This window comes from Leopardus geoffroyi, chromosome B2 (genome assembly GCF_018350155.1).
Source record: "Leopardus geoffroyi isolate Oge1 chromosome B2, O.geoffroyi_Oge1_pat1.0, whole genome shotgun sequence".
Taxonomy (NCBI): Eukaryota; Metazoa; Chordata; class Mammalia; order Carnivora; family Felidae; genus Leopardus; species Leopardus geoffroyi.
Window position 1 is genome coordinate 71,344,026 of NC_059332.1, and position 14,101 is coordinate 71,358,126.

The 14,101-nt window shown below is 41.0% G+C and overlaps 1 protein-coding gene across 5 annotated transcripts in view; it reads right to left on the minus strand.

Moving 5' to 3' along the window:
• Positions 1-457: 457 nt before the first annotated feature.
• HMGN3 (high mobility group nucleosomal binding domain 3) overlaps positions 458-14,101 on the minus strand; it is a 32,407-nt gene continuing 18,763 nt past the window's right edge. The window contains exons 2-7 of one of the 5 annotated variants that reach the window (XM_045498845.1): positions 12,482-12,532; positions 5,750-5,779; positions 2,967-3,017; positions 1,478-1,591; positions 1,315-1,357; positions 458-941 (exon numbers count right to left, since the gene is read on the minus strand). In XM_045498845.1, coding sequence (XP_045354801.1) covers positions 928-941; positions 1,315-1,357; positions 1,478-1,591; positions 2,967-3,017; positions 5,750-5,779; positions 12,482-12,532 — 303 coding nt within the window. In that variant the 3' untranslated portion in view covers positions 458-927. Of the gene's footprint in view, positions 942-1,104; positions 1,592-2,966; positions 3,018-5,749; positions 5,780-12,481; positions 12,533-14,101 lie in introns of those variants that run through there. The other 4 variants (XM_045498844.1, XR_006717354.1, XM_045498846.1 and 1 more) reach the window with 4 other exon arrangements.

The window sequence follows — 14,101 nt, forward strand, 5'->3', positions numbered from 1 at the left end:
CTAAAATGTGGTCATGCCGGGTAGAGAGCTTTCAAGGCTGTGAAGTCCTCAACAAATGGGAAAGTATTTTAGTAAAATGTGATTTAGTATATTTTGAAAGGGAGAGGTTTTCAAGGATCAGCACTAGTTTATGGTTTTTCTCTGGTTTAACAGAACTCTATGCTGTGTATAAAGAACTTTAAAAAAGTAATGTTTTATTAAAAGCTTATTGTATGGTGATCATTGCTGACCACTTCTGATATAAAGTGTTTTAGATGTAATTCTTCCACACTAGCACTCATCGATGGTTTCATTAAAATAGTAACATTTTTGCAGGCCCAAGAATTAAGAAATAATCCTACTTGACTTATTAGGAATGCTGTTATGGCACGCACTGGAAATATTCGTCACCTCTTCTGCAACAACAAAATGAAACACTGCCCAAGTTTATAGTAAAGACACTACTAAGAGGCAGGTATTTTGCAGGCAAGAAAACCTTTTATTTTAAACCACAAATAGTCAGCAGGTGGCCACAACTATCCATGTTTCATTAAAACCACATAAAACCTAGGTACAAAAGCACCACTGATTATTGCTCTAGAAAAACTGCGTGAAAAATTTAAATACGCACAGTAGAAACACCACAGTATCCACAGGACCCAATTTTTAAAGCAAGTGCATGGAATGCTCAATCAATCTTACACATAGCTTTCAATAATAAACTCGTATTTATTTTACTTGAAGATGATGGAAATTTCCAAAAAAGCATGACTATGAGAAGATAAAATGTCCATCCTTATATATTTTTGTATGCCAACTAGTAGAATCCTAAAAAATTAGCATTTACAAAATACTTGGTAAAAATAGCTTTTAAAAGTTGCCCCGAGAGGTACATAAAATCAACCCCAATTTTTCATGACAATTCATTCTCCCTTGTTATCTACAGATTCAGTTTTCTGTGCCTGTGAAAAAGAAAGGGGGGGGGAGATACAGTTACTATTAAAGCTACTATCAGCCAAAAGAAAGTCCACCCGACCAACACACACACTCTGAACATCTGGTTTTTAGCAGCTCAATTGCAAAACCTATTTCAACTCTGGGTGTGAAACAGACAAGGCAGGAATATAGTAGGCAAACACTTGGCTGCATTTATTGCTTTCTGGTTTTCAAACGACCACAGAAGCTTTACTTGTAAGCTCCCACTGTTCATAATAAAAAAAAACACCACACTACTATCTGATTCTAGTCACTGCAAACATGCAGAATTTTCTACTGTACCCTTAACTCTCACTGTTTCAATCTGCCCCTTTACTGACAGTGTGCTGGGTGGGGTACCTCTGGAGGTTGAGACATTAACAGTTGAGCGAGAGATGTGGATCTGTAATAACATTACGGGCAATAAAAAGAGTCATTATGAACGTGCTATCACCGGCTGAAGGATTGAGCAATTTCTTTTAAGACACTGATTCAATCAGTGGGGGGTATTTATGGAAAGTACCTCTTCAGCTTTAGTTTCACCTTTTTCAGATGGTGCAGTACCTTCCTTTCCAGCTTCTTGCTTTTCCTCCTTCTTCCCTTTAGCACCTTTGTTAATCTTTGTTCCAGGTTCTTTCTAATAGAGGGAAACAAGGCATGTTAGACAGGGTGTGATGTCAGTAAAAATCAGCCAACCTCGCCCTAACACAAGGTAAAGCAAAACCAGGGCCAACATGGTGGCTTTCCAGGGGGAGGGGAACCCAATTTGGCAGTGCCTCGAGTGAGTTACACTGAGTCTCTGTGAAAATGTAATGGGCTGCTTAGAATATCCACTGACTTTCTCCTCTGGGAAAAAGGTGGTGATTCTCCTCATGTATTTGTTCAGTGGGCCTCCTCTCTCACTACAGAGAAGTGGTTCTGCCATGGAGGGTGCCAGCAGTGGGAAGTGATGGAGGAGGCAGAAACCAGGAAAGAAGCCAGCAAGAGAAACACCTCATGTGGGGACGTGGGGCTTGAGTGACTAGAAGGCTGAGAAAATGCTTGAAAATGAAGTACCAGGTGAAGAAAAGTTCCTGATTATTAAAAACAAGTATATATATGTATGTATTTTGAGAGAGAGAGCGAGAGCATGTGCATGAACAGGGGAGGGGAAGAGAGAGAGGGAGAGAAAGAATTCCAAGCAGGCTCCGCACTGTCAGGGAGCACAGAGTCTGATGAGGGGCTCGAGCCCACGAACTGTGAGATCATGATCCGAGCCGAAATCAAGGGTCAGATGCCCAATTGACTGAACCACCCAGGCGCCCAGAAAAGTTCCTGATTTGAAGACTAAGCCACAGGGGCGAGTTCTGCTTCAGAATCACCTACCCATGCCACAAATACACATCGTTTCAAACAATTCACAACACTGCTCTGAAGGGCAGAGTACAGAAAAGCAATTTGGGACAAGTTTCTTCATACCTCTCTGCTGGTTTCCTTGTCTGCAAAATGGGGTATGTGTACCTACCTCATAGGGTTGATGTGAGGGTTTCATAAAAAAAGCAAGTAGAACAGGGTCTGGCATAGTATAAGAGCCATATAAATGTTTGCTGATATTAATTATTGGCTAGTGTTAATTATTACATGTCAGTCATCAGACTAAGCCACTAAGGCCAGTTATATGAAGTCAGATCCCCTCCCCCAAGCCCTTGAGCTACTGGCAGCTGCAATACCAGGGCCCAGCCTCCCACCTCCCAAGCCGCCCTGGCGCACTGCTAACAAACCCTCCTGGACAGGCGGCTTCTCCGAGCACCATGCTCTGACTTCCTTCGCCTTTACTGACCAAATGGGAAACACTTTCCTGGGAAAGCGTAAAACCGTGCTTTATGCCTTTTGTAACAATGGTGACAGTTTCCTAGTCAGTACCTTTAGCCCAAATCATTACATGTGATTTTTCCTTGGGGGATTTTTCGATACAAAATTATAATTTATTCATTGTTTAAAAGGCCAAAGTCAGTCAAAGGAGCACCTCTTACCTTAGCAGACGTTTTTCTTGGTTTAGGTTCAGGTTTGGGTGGAGCAGGTTTCTGCAAAGATAAATTACACAAATACTGAAAAAGACAACCCTCGAGACCAAAAGGAATGCAACGAGACTGCAGAAGACACCAGTTCATTTTGACTACGATTTTGTTCATTTAAAAAAAAAAAAAAAAAACCTCTTTCTATTTTTGGCATCAGGTAGCAGCATAAAGATCCGTGCATTTCGTGACTATTTTCATCCTGGGTTCTCAAGTGAACAGCAGGTGAGATTTAAAAGCCAACTCTTTATTCCCCAGTCCAGAGTAGCTCTCCAGGAACAGGTTTAAGCTTCTAGCTCTGATGTCTCTGTACTTCCTTTGATCACAGCACAGCAGCAAGAGGAATGACTCAGGCCCTCGGCCAAATGACTCAATGAATTCAGTCACACTGGCCTTCCCAACAGTCTAGAAATCACAGCACAATTGCAGGCAAAGCCCATCCGGTAATGAAGACCGCTGCCTGTGAAGTATTTCAAAATCATTTCCACATCCTTCCACCTCTGATGTCAATTTCAAGTTCTGTAGCCAAGCTTCAGCTTCTTCCTATTCGCATCCTCTCCAATGCCAGCTCAAGGTGAGAAGAATCTCTCGCCCACCCAGACACTAGGCTTATTTGCCTCTAGAGCTTTTTATCAAGAACATGATTATAATAAAATGTCCACTGTTAGCTCCCCAAGTTTAAGATTTCTCTTAAACTTAGCCAAAGAGTCCACTAAGCAACTATTTTTCTCTTGCTTCATGCGGTTCTCTTCCCTGCTGCCATGAGCACTGCTTGCCCTGTGGCCATGGTTCCCTCCATAACATATAATAGAGCTTCAGCCCTCACCTGCTTTCCAGGGCACTGAGACGGGGGCGGATGGGGGCACATGAGGACATGGAGGAAGATAACCCATTAAAGCCTCTGCTTTTCTATAGCTATTTTAGGGCAAATATTTCTCTCATCAAGCTAGAAAAAAATAAATGTACATCTCTCCCAACACTAGGGAGAATGGCTTTTAACCAGAAAACACTGCCCAGGATATCCCCCTCTGGAGAAAATACATGTTCGTCCCCAGTGCCTGTAGGTGGTTCAGGTTCATATTGAATCTGGCCCTGTTCATCAAACACATAAAGTAAAATTGTAGACAGTTCAATTCCGGAAGATTGGCTGTTAGGACTTTTCAAATAAAAAAGGACAACTGGGTCTGAAAAGTAAGGGATATTTTTATTAAGCTTCTTACCACCTGAATCTGTAGTCTGTTCCCTAAACAGCAGCTTGCACGGCTACTAAGTTTTCAGAATTTAAAAAATTTTGTAATGTGAGGCTTTGATATATTGCATTAACATGTATTTGTTGTCACAATTCACAGCAAATGATTTCCTTTTGTATTTTCTGTAAAGATGGACCTCTCCTCCATTCAGCATGTAAGTGTTTTGATGGAACAGGAAAAGATGAGATTTTGCAGGCTGTAATCCCACTGGCCACCGAGGAGGCTCTGTGTCAGCACCACAGGCAATGATCTCAGTGGAAGGTGCTTATACTGCTGGTTCACGGTGCTCAGGAAAAGCCTTGTTTTAAATTTTGATTTTTATTTGACTTACAAGGTCTACTCCCTTAATGGGACAGAGATCCACAGAATACAACGGCTTGTAGTACAGTCTACAGCTAAGCCTAACGGAAGTTAAAACGTAAGTACTGAACAATGGTGAGAGTTAATATTGGATAGAGCACACCATCTTGAGGGACTTCGGCAGAATCCGGATTAATTGTGCGCACACACAACTGCATCTCCCGGGCTCTTCATCCTTCCAGTGGCTCTGATGTTGCTTCCTTAGGTTGGGACTTACGTGAAACTGTCTCACCCAACCCCAAGTTGGCTATACTTCGGAACTTGTGAGTGCCCTCATAGCCCTTTCTGCACTGATTCCCTATACTGTGCCAGGCACAGGTGTTGGCTGACATGAAATCCATGCTCCCCCGAAGGCTAAAGCAGCTAGCAGCTCCTGCCAGCCAAGAAGCCAGTGCCTTTCCTCCTACATCTCAGGTCTCAGCAAGGGCTGCGGCTATTTTAACCAACATCCTCCACCAGAGAGCCAGGCTGACCTCTCGTGGCAGAGTAATGGCTGGTACCTCTGCAGGGCAGCAAGGAGGACCACAAGAGCCAGCAGGGAGCACAGCCTGGTGAGAAGGCCTGGAGCACATTCATGGCCAAGGCTTGGTCACAGCTGCCCATCCCAGCTTTAATGATCTTAACCCTGGTCTCTTCCCCAGGCCTGGCCCACAGAGGGAGACTCTGAGTGGCAAAGTGGAATCATTACTTTTCCAGACTCTCTAGTTCTGAAATGGGACTAGAGCGCATGGATTCTGATGACTTTTAGCATGTTTCTGAATAAAGTATAGGCCGTGGAGAGAGGATCGTAATTCATCTTCACTTTAGCACATCATACGCAGAATCAGAAGGGTAGGACTTTGCTAATGTGCTTCTTTTGTTTCAGAGATCTAGAAATATCAAACACCTTCCTGGGCTTTGTACGCCTGGTAATGGGGTTGGCAGCTACTTTTCACTGACATATCTGATCAACTGAATTGCTTGGCAACACCAGTCACATTTGCCACAGATTGTGACCCACGTTGATTTCCAAAAAGGAAACAAAAAAACTCAAGGGAAATAACACCTTAATCTTCCTTCTGCTGCTTTGTCCTGAACAGAGGGAATATTTACTCATAAGAACTAACAACAAGGGGGTTCTAAAGTACTCACCGCTGACAATCTGGCAGACCGTCTGGTGGGCTACAAAGGAAATGGAAAAATATACAGTTTTATTAGACACAACCCAGCTGATATTTAAAAATTTATTCTTGGTATCTTACTTTGTTGAAAGAGTGTAATGTATGACTCCCATTACCCTCTCCAGGTGAGCAAGCATACTAAAACATACTTCGAGTGCCCTGGGAACCATAATACTTAACAGGAAGTTTTCTAAAGAGGTGCAGACACACTATTCAAAGAAATGGCCTCTCCTAATTAAGGGTGTTGCGGGTAAGAAAAAGAAAGGAAGATTAATTTAGGTTCTGACCCGTAATCTACTTGTGTGATAAAAATGACAATACGAGAACTGAGGAGCTATTTAAGAACTAGTTCCGGTCTGACTCTTGTTCCTTACAAATAGAACTAAAACTTATAAATTAATACAAAAGAAGAGTTACATAATTGTGTAGAAACCAAAATAGGAGTTCCCTGACTTGTTACTATGTTAGAGAAGAGAATGACTATAAATCTTAGGCAGTTCACAAGAAATACTTCCTCTTATCTGTAACAAAATAAGCACATTTATTTATCTGCTAAATGCATATGTTTAATGAAAGATTGAGATAGAGTAAAAGGTTCACTAATCTTTCCTTTTAATTTGGAAGTTGAGAAAATTTAGAAAAACTGGGTTGAGATTAGTATTTTTAAGGAAATCTTTTTCTCTTCAAGGATGCAAATTAAGCAAATGAGGCCGCAAGGAAAATTTAAAATAGCAATAACGGTTCTAGGAGTTTCAGAAATAAGCATACAGAACTGATATTCTACTTACCATCAGCAAAAGATGGCTCCCCAAGGGATTTCACATTCTGAAAGTATAACTGCCTTTCTTGAAAAGTGTTCCAGAAATAAATACTCCATATTCTGTCTGTTTTACTCACTGCTCTGTCTCTGGTAGAATAGTATGCGTACCACCTAGCATGTAGATTCTCAAAAATACTTGCTGAAAAAATGAACTCCAATCTTTTCCCTAATTCAGGCTGCCTTATACAGACTTTGCCCCCTTACAATAGCTTAAATGTTTCAAATAATTTCTTTAAGGGGGTCAGCAAAGATGGTCAGGAGGAACCCGTGCCACAATTGCAAGGAATTATGGAATTCTTGAAGCCGTGCTGAGGTCACCATAGGTCAGCTGGTCAGGCCAAACTGGAAGAAATATTTCATGCCGTCTTCACACCTCAGAACTTTCTGGCTGAAAATAGCCAGAGGAAGCTAAACTCATCTCTCTTTAAACTACAGAAGGAAATGAAGGGCCAGAGCCTCCATGAATAATTTTAACCCTGGGGTCCTGAAGAAAAATCAGAGCTGGACTTAAGGCCAGCTAACAGAATGTGCAGAGACTAGGAGACTGTGTCGGTGAAGTGGTGGCCATGATATATTCACGGCACCAGGTAAGGGGATGTACAGTGCAACATGTAGTATGGGAGGCATGCCTGTATCACACGCTCCACAGGAAATACCACGGTGTCTGCTAGGATTATCGTAAGTGCACTGATGGGTGCATTCATGAAAACACATCCATGCGTCGCAGGGAACCAGAACCCAAATCCTGTGCTGCCTTTCTCAGTACGGTTAATTGCAATGAACTGGGTATCACCAAAGAAAAGACAACAGTAACAATCAAACCAGGCAGCAAGCGCGTAACTTGTGCTTCTTCAGATGCTCTTTTGAACACGGAAGAGCAAAGGAGCATCCACTAATTACCAAACAGAGTTCATCTTTGATGCTTCTGCATGGCCTGAAGAACTACACCACCATCTCCCAAGCGAAGCATAGCCGGCAGAAGAGTGCTTAGAAAATATACCCTCTAAGGGAAAAAATGGCAGCCTCTATGCTCAGAAGGGGTGAAAGGACCTTATTTGAACCCCTCTCCACTTGGTGTTGACTTATGTGTACTGCCTTGGCCTTACCTCACTGTTCACCTCATCTATCTCACATCTGTACCCCTACTGCACTTCTCATGGGTAAGCACCAGAAATGTGTACTAGTGTGAACTTGAGGTGAGGTGTGCTAAGGCCACTACTCGGATACTGTCTAGTTTAGTGCCTGAAAAGAAGCCAATATATTAACTATTACTCATCACTGCCTTCCTATCCACCAAGCAGTGTCCTGAGGAAAATCTCATTGAAGTAAAGCCAAATCATGTGACAGATTTTCCAACTCTGGTGCTGTTGCTCCTTTCTTCTCCATGGGAACACCTGGGCAAACTGAAGAGGCGGATGTCAGAGAGCCCTCTGGGATTTCCAGAAACATTCCAACCTAAGCAAGCACTGCTCTGCAGGGCCTGAAAGCTGTTCTGATCCATAGGACTCCCTATCTTTTTATAATTCAGGCCCAGTACAAGAGTTTCAAAATAAAAAGCCTAGGAAATTAATGCAAAAACAAGGCCTGCCTCTCCAGGCTGTCTAAACCAACCATCTCTAAAAAGCACATCTTTTACTGTAAAATCATTTTACGACTTCCTGTCTAAAATTTACCAGCTCTTCTTTCTATGCTATAAAAAAAGGATTTTTCTCAAATTTTCCTTTCCAGCAACCATCATAAGAGATTTTCTTTTTCACTGCAAACAGTGGAGGCTGAGACGAACCTTTCACTCACAGTCAGCAGCATGGTTATGCATGCAAGCATGTACACCTTCCTGGAAAGTTCCATCAGCTTTCACAGCCTTAAAATCTATAAATGATTGGGCTATATTTATTGGATATAAAATAGACTAGACTGCTATTTTTTTCCTCCTTAGAGCACTAGAATTTTAAGTATTCCCTTGAGACTCAGACTGTTGGGCAGGGCTACCATGAAAAAAGAGCTAATAAGAATTTCTCCCGATTTGTTGATGGTGAATCTTCAGGAGAAGTGGCCAAAAGTGGTTATCAGAGGAGGAAAGAAGACTTTCAGAATGGTATGTCACCCAGAGTTACAGAGACAAAGAATGGGAGGGTTTGTCAATGTGGTGTATAGGTGCTGGGTACAATGAAATTCTTCAAAAAGCATTTGATTAATTCATCATTCCCTGGGTTGGAGCAAATTCTGGTGAAGGCTACTCCAAAAGACACAGAGCCTTTTACTTTAACATCCTGGTTGCAAAAGAACATGGAAGTCTTATTTCGCTATGGCAAAGTTCACTGGCGTAGCTGGATTCAAGTAGTATCACTGGACTTTGCTGAATATTGCTTGAAACATATGTGCCATTCCCATGGAGTCTGGAAGTGTGTTTATTTTTATAAGATTTCTTAATGCTTCTAAGTTTGACCATGTACGGATCTTCCTCAACTTCCAATGGAGTTACATCCTGATAAAGCCAGTAAGTTGAAAATGTCTTAAGTTGAAAATGCGTTTAATATAGCTAACCTACTGAACATCAGAGCTGAGCCTCCCTTAAATGTGCCCAGAACATGTATATTAATTAGCCTACAGTTGGGCAAAGTCATCTAACATAAAGGCTACTTTATAATAAAGTGTTGAATATCTCACGTAATTTATTGCATACGGGACTGAAAGTGGAAAACAGAACGGCTGTGTGGGTACAGAAGGGTTGTTAGTGTATCGGTTGTTCACCCTCATGATCACAGGGCTGACTAGGAGCTGCGGCTCACTGCCAGTGCCCAGCGTCACAAGGGCACACCATGCCACATACAGCTGGTCTGGGAAAAGAGCAAACCAGGAAGCATGGTTTCTACTGAATGAGTATTGCTTTTGCACCACAGTAAAGCCAAAAATTTTAAGTCAAACCATCACAAGTCAGGGACCATGTGTACTTGCAAACAAACACCAAAAGTCAAGTTGCTTTTAATTTCCAAAGATAAATGAGGAGCGAAACGGAAATTAACTTCTTTGCTGGGACACCTGGGTGGCTCAGTTGGTTGAGCTCTGACTTCGGCTCAGGTCATGATCTCACGGTTTGTGAGTTTCAGCCCCGTGTCGGGCTCTGGGCTGACAGCTCAGAGCCTGGAGCCTGCTTCAGATTCTGTGTCCCCCTCTCTCTCCGCCCACCCCTGCTTGTGCCCTGCCTCTCTCTTTCAAAAATGACTAAAAATTAAAAAAAGAAAAAAGAAAAGAAATTAACTTCTTTGCAAAAATGGGAAGTGGGGAAACATGGATATCAGAGCATTGGCTAAGGAATGGAGAGGACAGAGAAAAGGCACTGGATAACCATGTTTTTATGATTACCACAAAAGTGGCATGAGGACAGAGGATTTTGTTTTTTATGTTTATTTAGTTTTTGAGAGAGAGAGACAGAGACAGAGCACAAGTGGCAGAGGGGCCGAGAGAGAGGGAGATACAGAATCAGAAGCAGGCTCCAGGTTCTGAGTTGTCAGCACAGAGCCTGATGCGGGGCTTGAACTCATGGACTGTGAGATCATGACCTGAGCCGAAGTCGGACGCTTAACCTACTGAGCCACCCAGGTGCCCTAGAGGACAGAGGATTTTGAATCAGGGCTCAGATAATTTTCCTGGTTCTGCAATATACAAGTTGTGACACCTGTGGAAAATAATGTATTTCTCTCAGGACCTTGTTCCCTCTAGTAAAGCTGGACATAATAACATCTGCCTATCTGTTACCAAAAATAGCAATTCTCTGCTATTCATTATTCCCTTTCCTGGTTTTATTTTTCTTCATAGCAAATATCCAATGATTTTATTTTACTCTCTTTCTCCCCCCACTAAAATGGAAGCTGCATGAAGGAAGAGATTTTCCTTCTTTGGTTCACTGTGGATTCTGCAGAGCCCAGAACAGTGCTTGGAACATTAAAGGTACACAATACATTGCTGTTGAGGAATGAATGTGCTCTGCCCTCATTTCAGGGTTATTAAATGGATCAGATAAAATAACAAATGTGAAAGGGCTTTGCAAACTGCCAAGGGAAATGCTTTTAATGTACTCTTTTGGTCATTTATTATCCAAAAACTATACTCTGCACCATGCCCTTCACACATCATGGCAGTGGAAGAGGATTTTCAATACAGGATCCCGCTTTGTGACTGCTATCTATTCACTATAGTCAAGGTTGTGCATACACAATGACATAACTAGAAAATTCAGTCAATTTTGGTGGTGGTGGGGGAATCAATCAATATACTGTTTGAGAGTTCTTACCCTAAACCACCAGCTGGCTGACCTTTTCACTTTTCAAACAAGCGCGTTGATGTCCTGAAGACAAATCATGAGTTTTAATCTGGTCATAGCTTACATGACCGGGAAAGAGTGTTTTCTAGGAATGATTTTTGTTGGCCACGATGTAGTACGTGCAATAATATAAAATAAAATATTAAAAATAATAAAATATATAAATAACATAAATAACTAAAATTCTGGGGCTAATAGAATATGTATAAGACAGCTGTATAAGCAAGAATCTTTTACATATATTCTAACCAGCTTGGCTGCTCCGTGTAGAAGGCTGGAAAAGACAGTGAGCACTATCCAAGATCTATCATGCGTAATGGTTTCTAGGTTTTCTGACTGACAGATCCATTTAAATAGCAGTTCCTAAAGGAAAAATCCAAACGCATTTTGTGTCCAAATCTAAAAACATTAAGATCTGTTATACTTAGCCAACTGCCCTACAATTTATAGTTTTGCCATTTTTAAGAAAATCCAAGCACATACCATTTTTTGGTTCGTCCGAGCATGTGTTTAGTAACTTGACCTGAGATTAGAAACTTCACCTCCCAAACTCTGTGACACTAAATGCTGGGTCAATGAATGGTGGGGCCCAGGCAGTTTTGTTCGTTTGGCTTTTACATTGATTTAGTTATAGATTCTGTTAAAGGTTTTCCATTTGGCAGAACAAATTTCCATGTACACATTTGTGGAGCGGTTCTGCTATGCATGACAAACTCCTCTGAATTATTAAACCACAATATGAATCCCTCAATCAAAGAATCTGTAACTAAATACTGTTTCTGTCTTTCACGTGACCTCTTTTAGTTTATAAGTTCAAGGGTAAGAACTGCAGTTGTTCCACACACTGTAAAGCTGTGCAAAAGTGAATGGCTGTCATCAGAGTTAGCCTCTAATTTGCTACTTTTTCATCCATCTCCTTTTAGAAGTTCATGATATTACCACAGAGTGGGTAAATGCAACCATCTCTCTCAATTTCTTAGTTTTTTGGAGGTTTCTGTATTTTAATACAGAGTTTCTTTGAATTGTTGCCCAATTCATTATCCAAAGCCCTAAGAATATTCCTGATTAAAAAAAAAGAAAAAAGTTCAGTATTTCGACATTTCGTGTGTCCTTCCACAGTTTTTGACTCTAGAGATGACTCCTTTTAGGCAAATATTCAGAACTAAAAAAGAAATGTGTAATTCACTCACTGGAGCAGAGAATTTATTAAATCAACCATCTTTCATTTCTTTGCTGTGAAAGGCAGACTTTGTTCTCCTTGATGAATTTACCTATTATCTCGCTCTTTGCCCAGAAGGAATTCTCAGTATCTACTTTAACAGACAGCAGGACCGACAGGTAGAAACATAAACAACATAGTAAGTGGAAAATGTCTCATCAGTGATCTCAACTGAAATTTACCTGCGCCAAGCAATGCTACACAGTGACACTTTTATCTCTGGTTTATGTAGTCTCAACAGCCTTATTCAGAATTGCATTCATTCAGATGCATACAATCCTCACGATGTTAAAAAAAATTCCAGTTAAAATAATTAAATACAGGAAATCAAAGATACACTTACCTCCTGTTTAGTTACTTTGGATCCATCCTTGCCCTCTGTATTCTCCGGAGACTGGAAAGAAAATATTTCAGTGAATTGCATTTAAACTGGAAAGCACACATTAGAGGCAGATTTGAAAAAACAGCTCTTTCAATTCTCCAGACCACGTAAGTCAACAGACATTTTGTGGGAAAAAAGTAAGTCTGTAAGAGGATACATTTTATATATATACATACACACACACACACACACACACACACACACACACACACACCCCACAGAGCATCTAATCTGCCTAACTGCTCTAATTTTAAAACAGGAGTGGTGCAAGAACTGGTATGCACATAAAAACTGATGTGTTTTTAATGTGCGTTCACCCTCAGCAATTTTCATTGGATTGTTGAGGATTTCACCACTAGTTAAAGGACAGGGACCCAAGAGCCAGTGGCAGCGGTGCCACGAAGCCACCACATGCTCCAGTGACTTTGTTTCTCTAAGATTAGAGCAGGATGCTAAGAAAGCCCAGCCTGAGCACAAAAGCATATTTCTGTCCCATACTTGCCTAGTTTTGATGTCTAGCCCACTTCTTGATACGACTTGACAAATGTGTCACGGATTATTATTCTTTCAGCATCTCGATCAAATTCACAGGCTTGGCAGGACAGCCAAAAGCCCTGCCACTCCAGCTAATTTGTTTCCTAATTTTGATCCACGCCCCCCTGGGGCAGCACCTGCCCGCTCTGGTGACAGCTCAAACCTGACTACTTTCTAGGGCGCATACAACTCTGGGAAAAATATGCTTACATTCATGTGACACACCCTGCAGATCTCAATGTATTTTTACTGGCTAAAGACAGTAAACAAGGTGAAAATGACTAAACTAGTTACAATGTTAAACTATTTCACATATTTTAAAACCATACAAAGGTAGTAGGTGAATACCCAATCTCTAGGACACAAACGGGCAGAAGATATGAATAAGAGTTTCCAAGAGAAAACAGCAAACTGACATTTGCCATGATGTTTGGCTTTAGCAAAATGAAACAGCTATGTAGTAGTGCCTCAGCTGATAAAATGAGAAAAACGTTTTAAAGATCATAAAACCCACTGTTTGGTGGGGCTGGTGACACAGTTAATTAATATGATATTTTCAAAAAACACCATGCCAATATGAGAAAGACACACCGACTAATCACATAAGGATCCAGTAATTCCTATTTTGGAAACAGGACATAAAGAAAGCCTGTAAAAACATCATTTTATTTGTACTGTTTCTAATATGGACTAACTCGAAACAACTCACATGATCAGTAAATGACAGAGAAATATTTAAGTAAACTACATAACTATTAATGCAATGGGATTAAAAAAAGTTAGGCTATGTGAATACACAGAAAGTCCACATAAAATAATGTTAACTTAAAAAAATTTAGATTATAAAAGAACATGTAAAACATAGGCTAGAAGTATACAAAGTCTTTTAGAAAGTCAAAAGCTTTTCTTCAAGGCAGAGGACACACTAAACCTTCAACCCAGAGTCTGTCAGTTCACTTCTCTCCAGAACCTCCCACATTCATGGAGTTCTTTCTTGTTTCCCAAACAGTCAACTGTTTTCCCCTCTTCCCTGGAAACTTCTCTGTC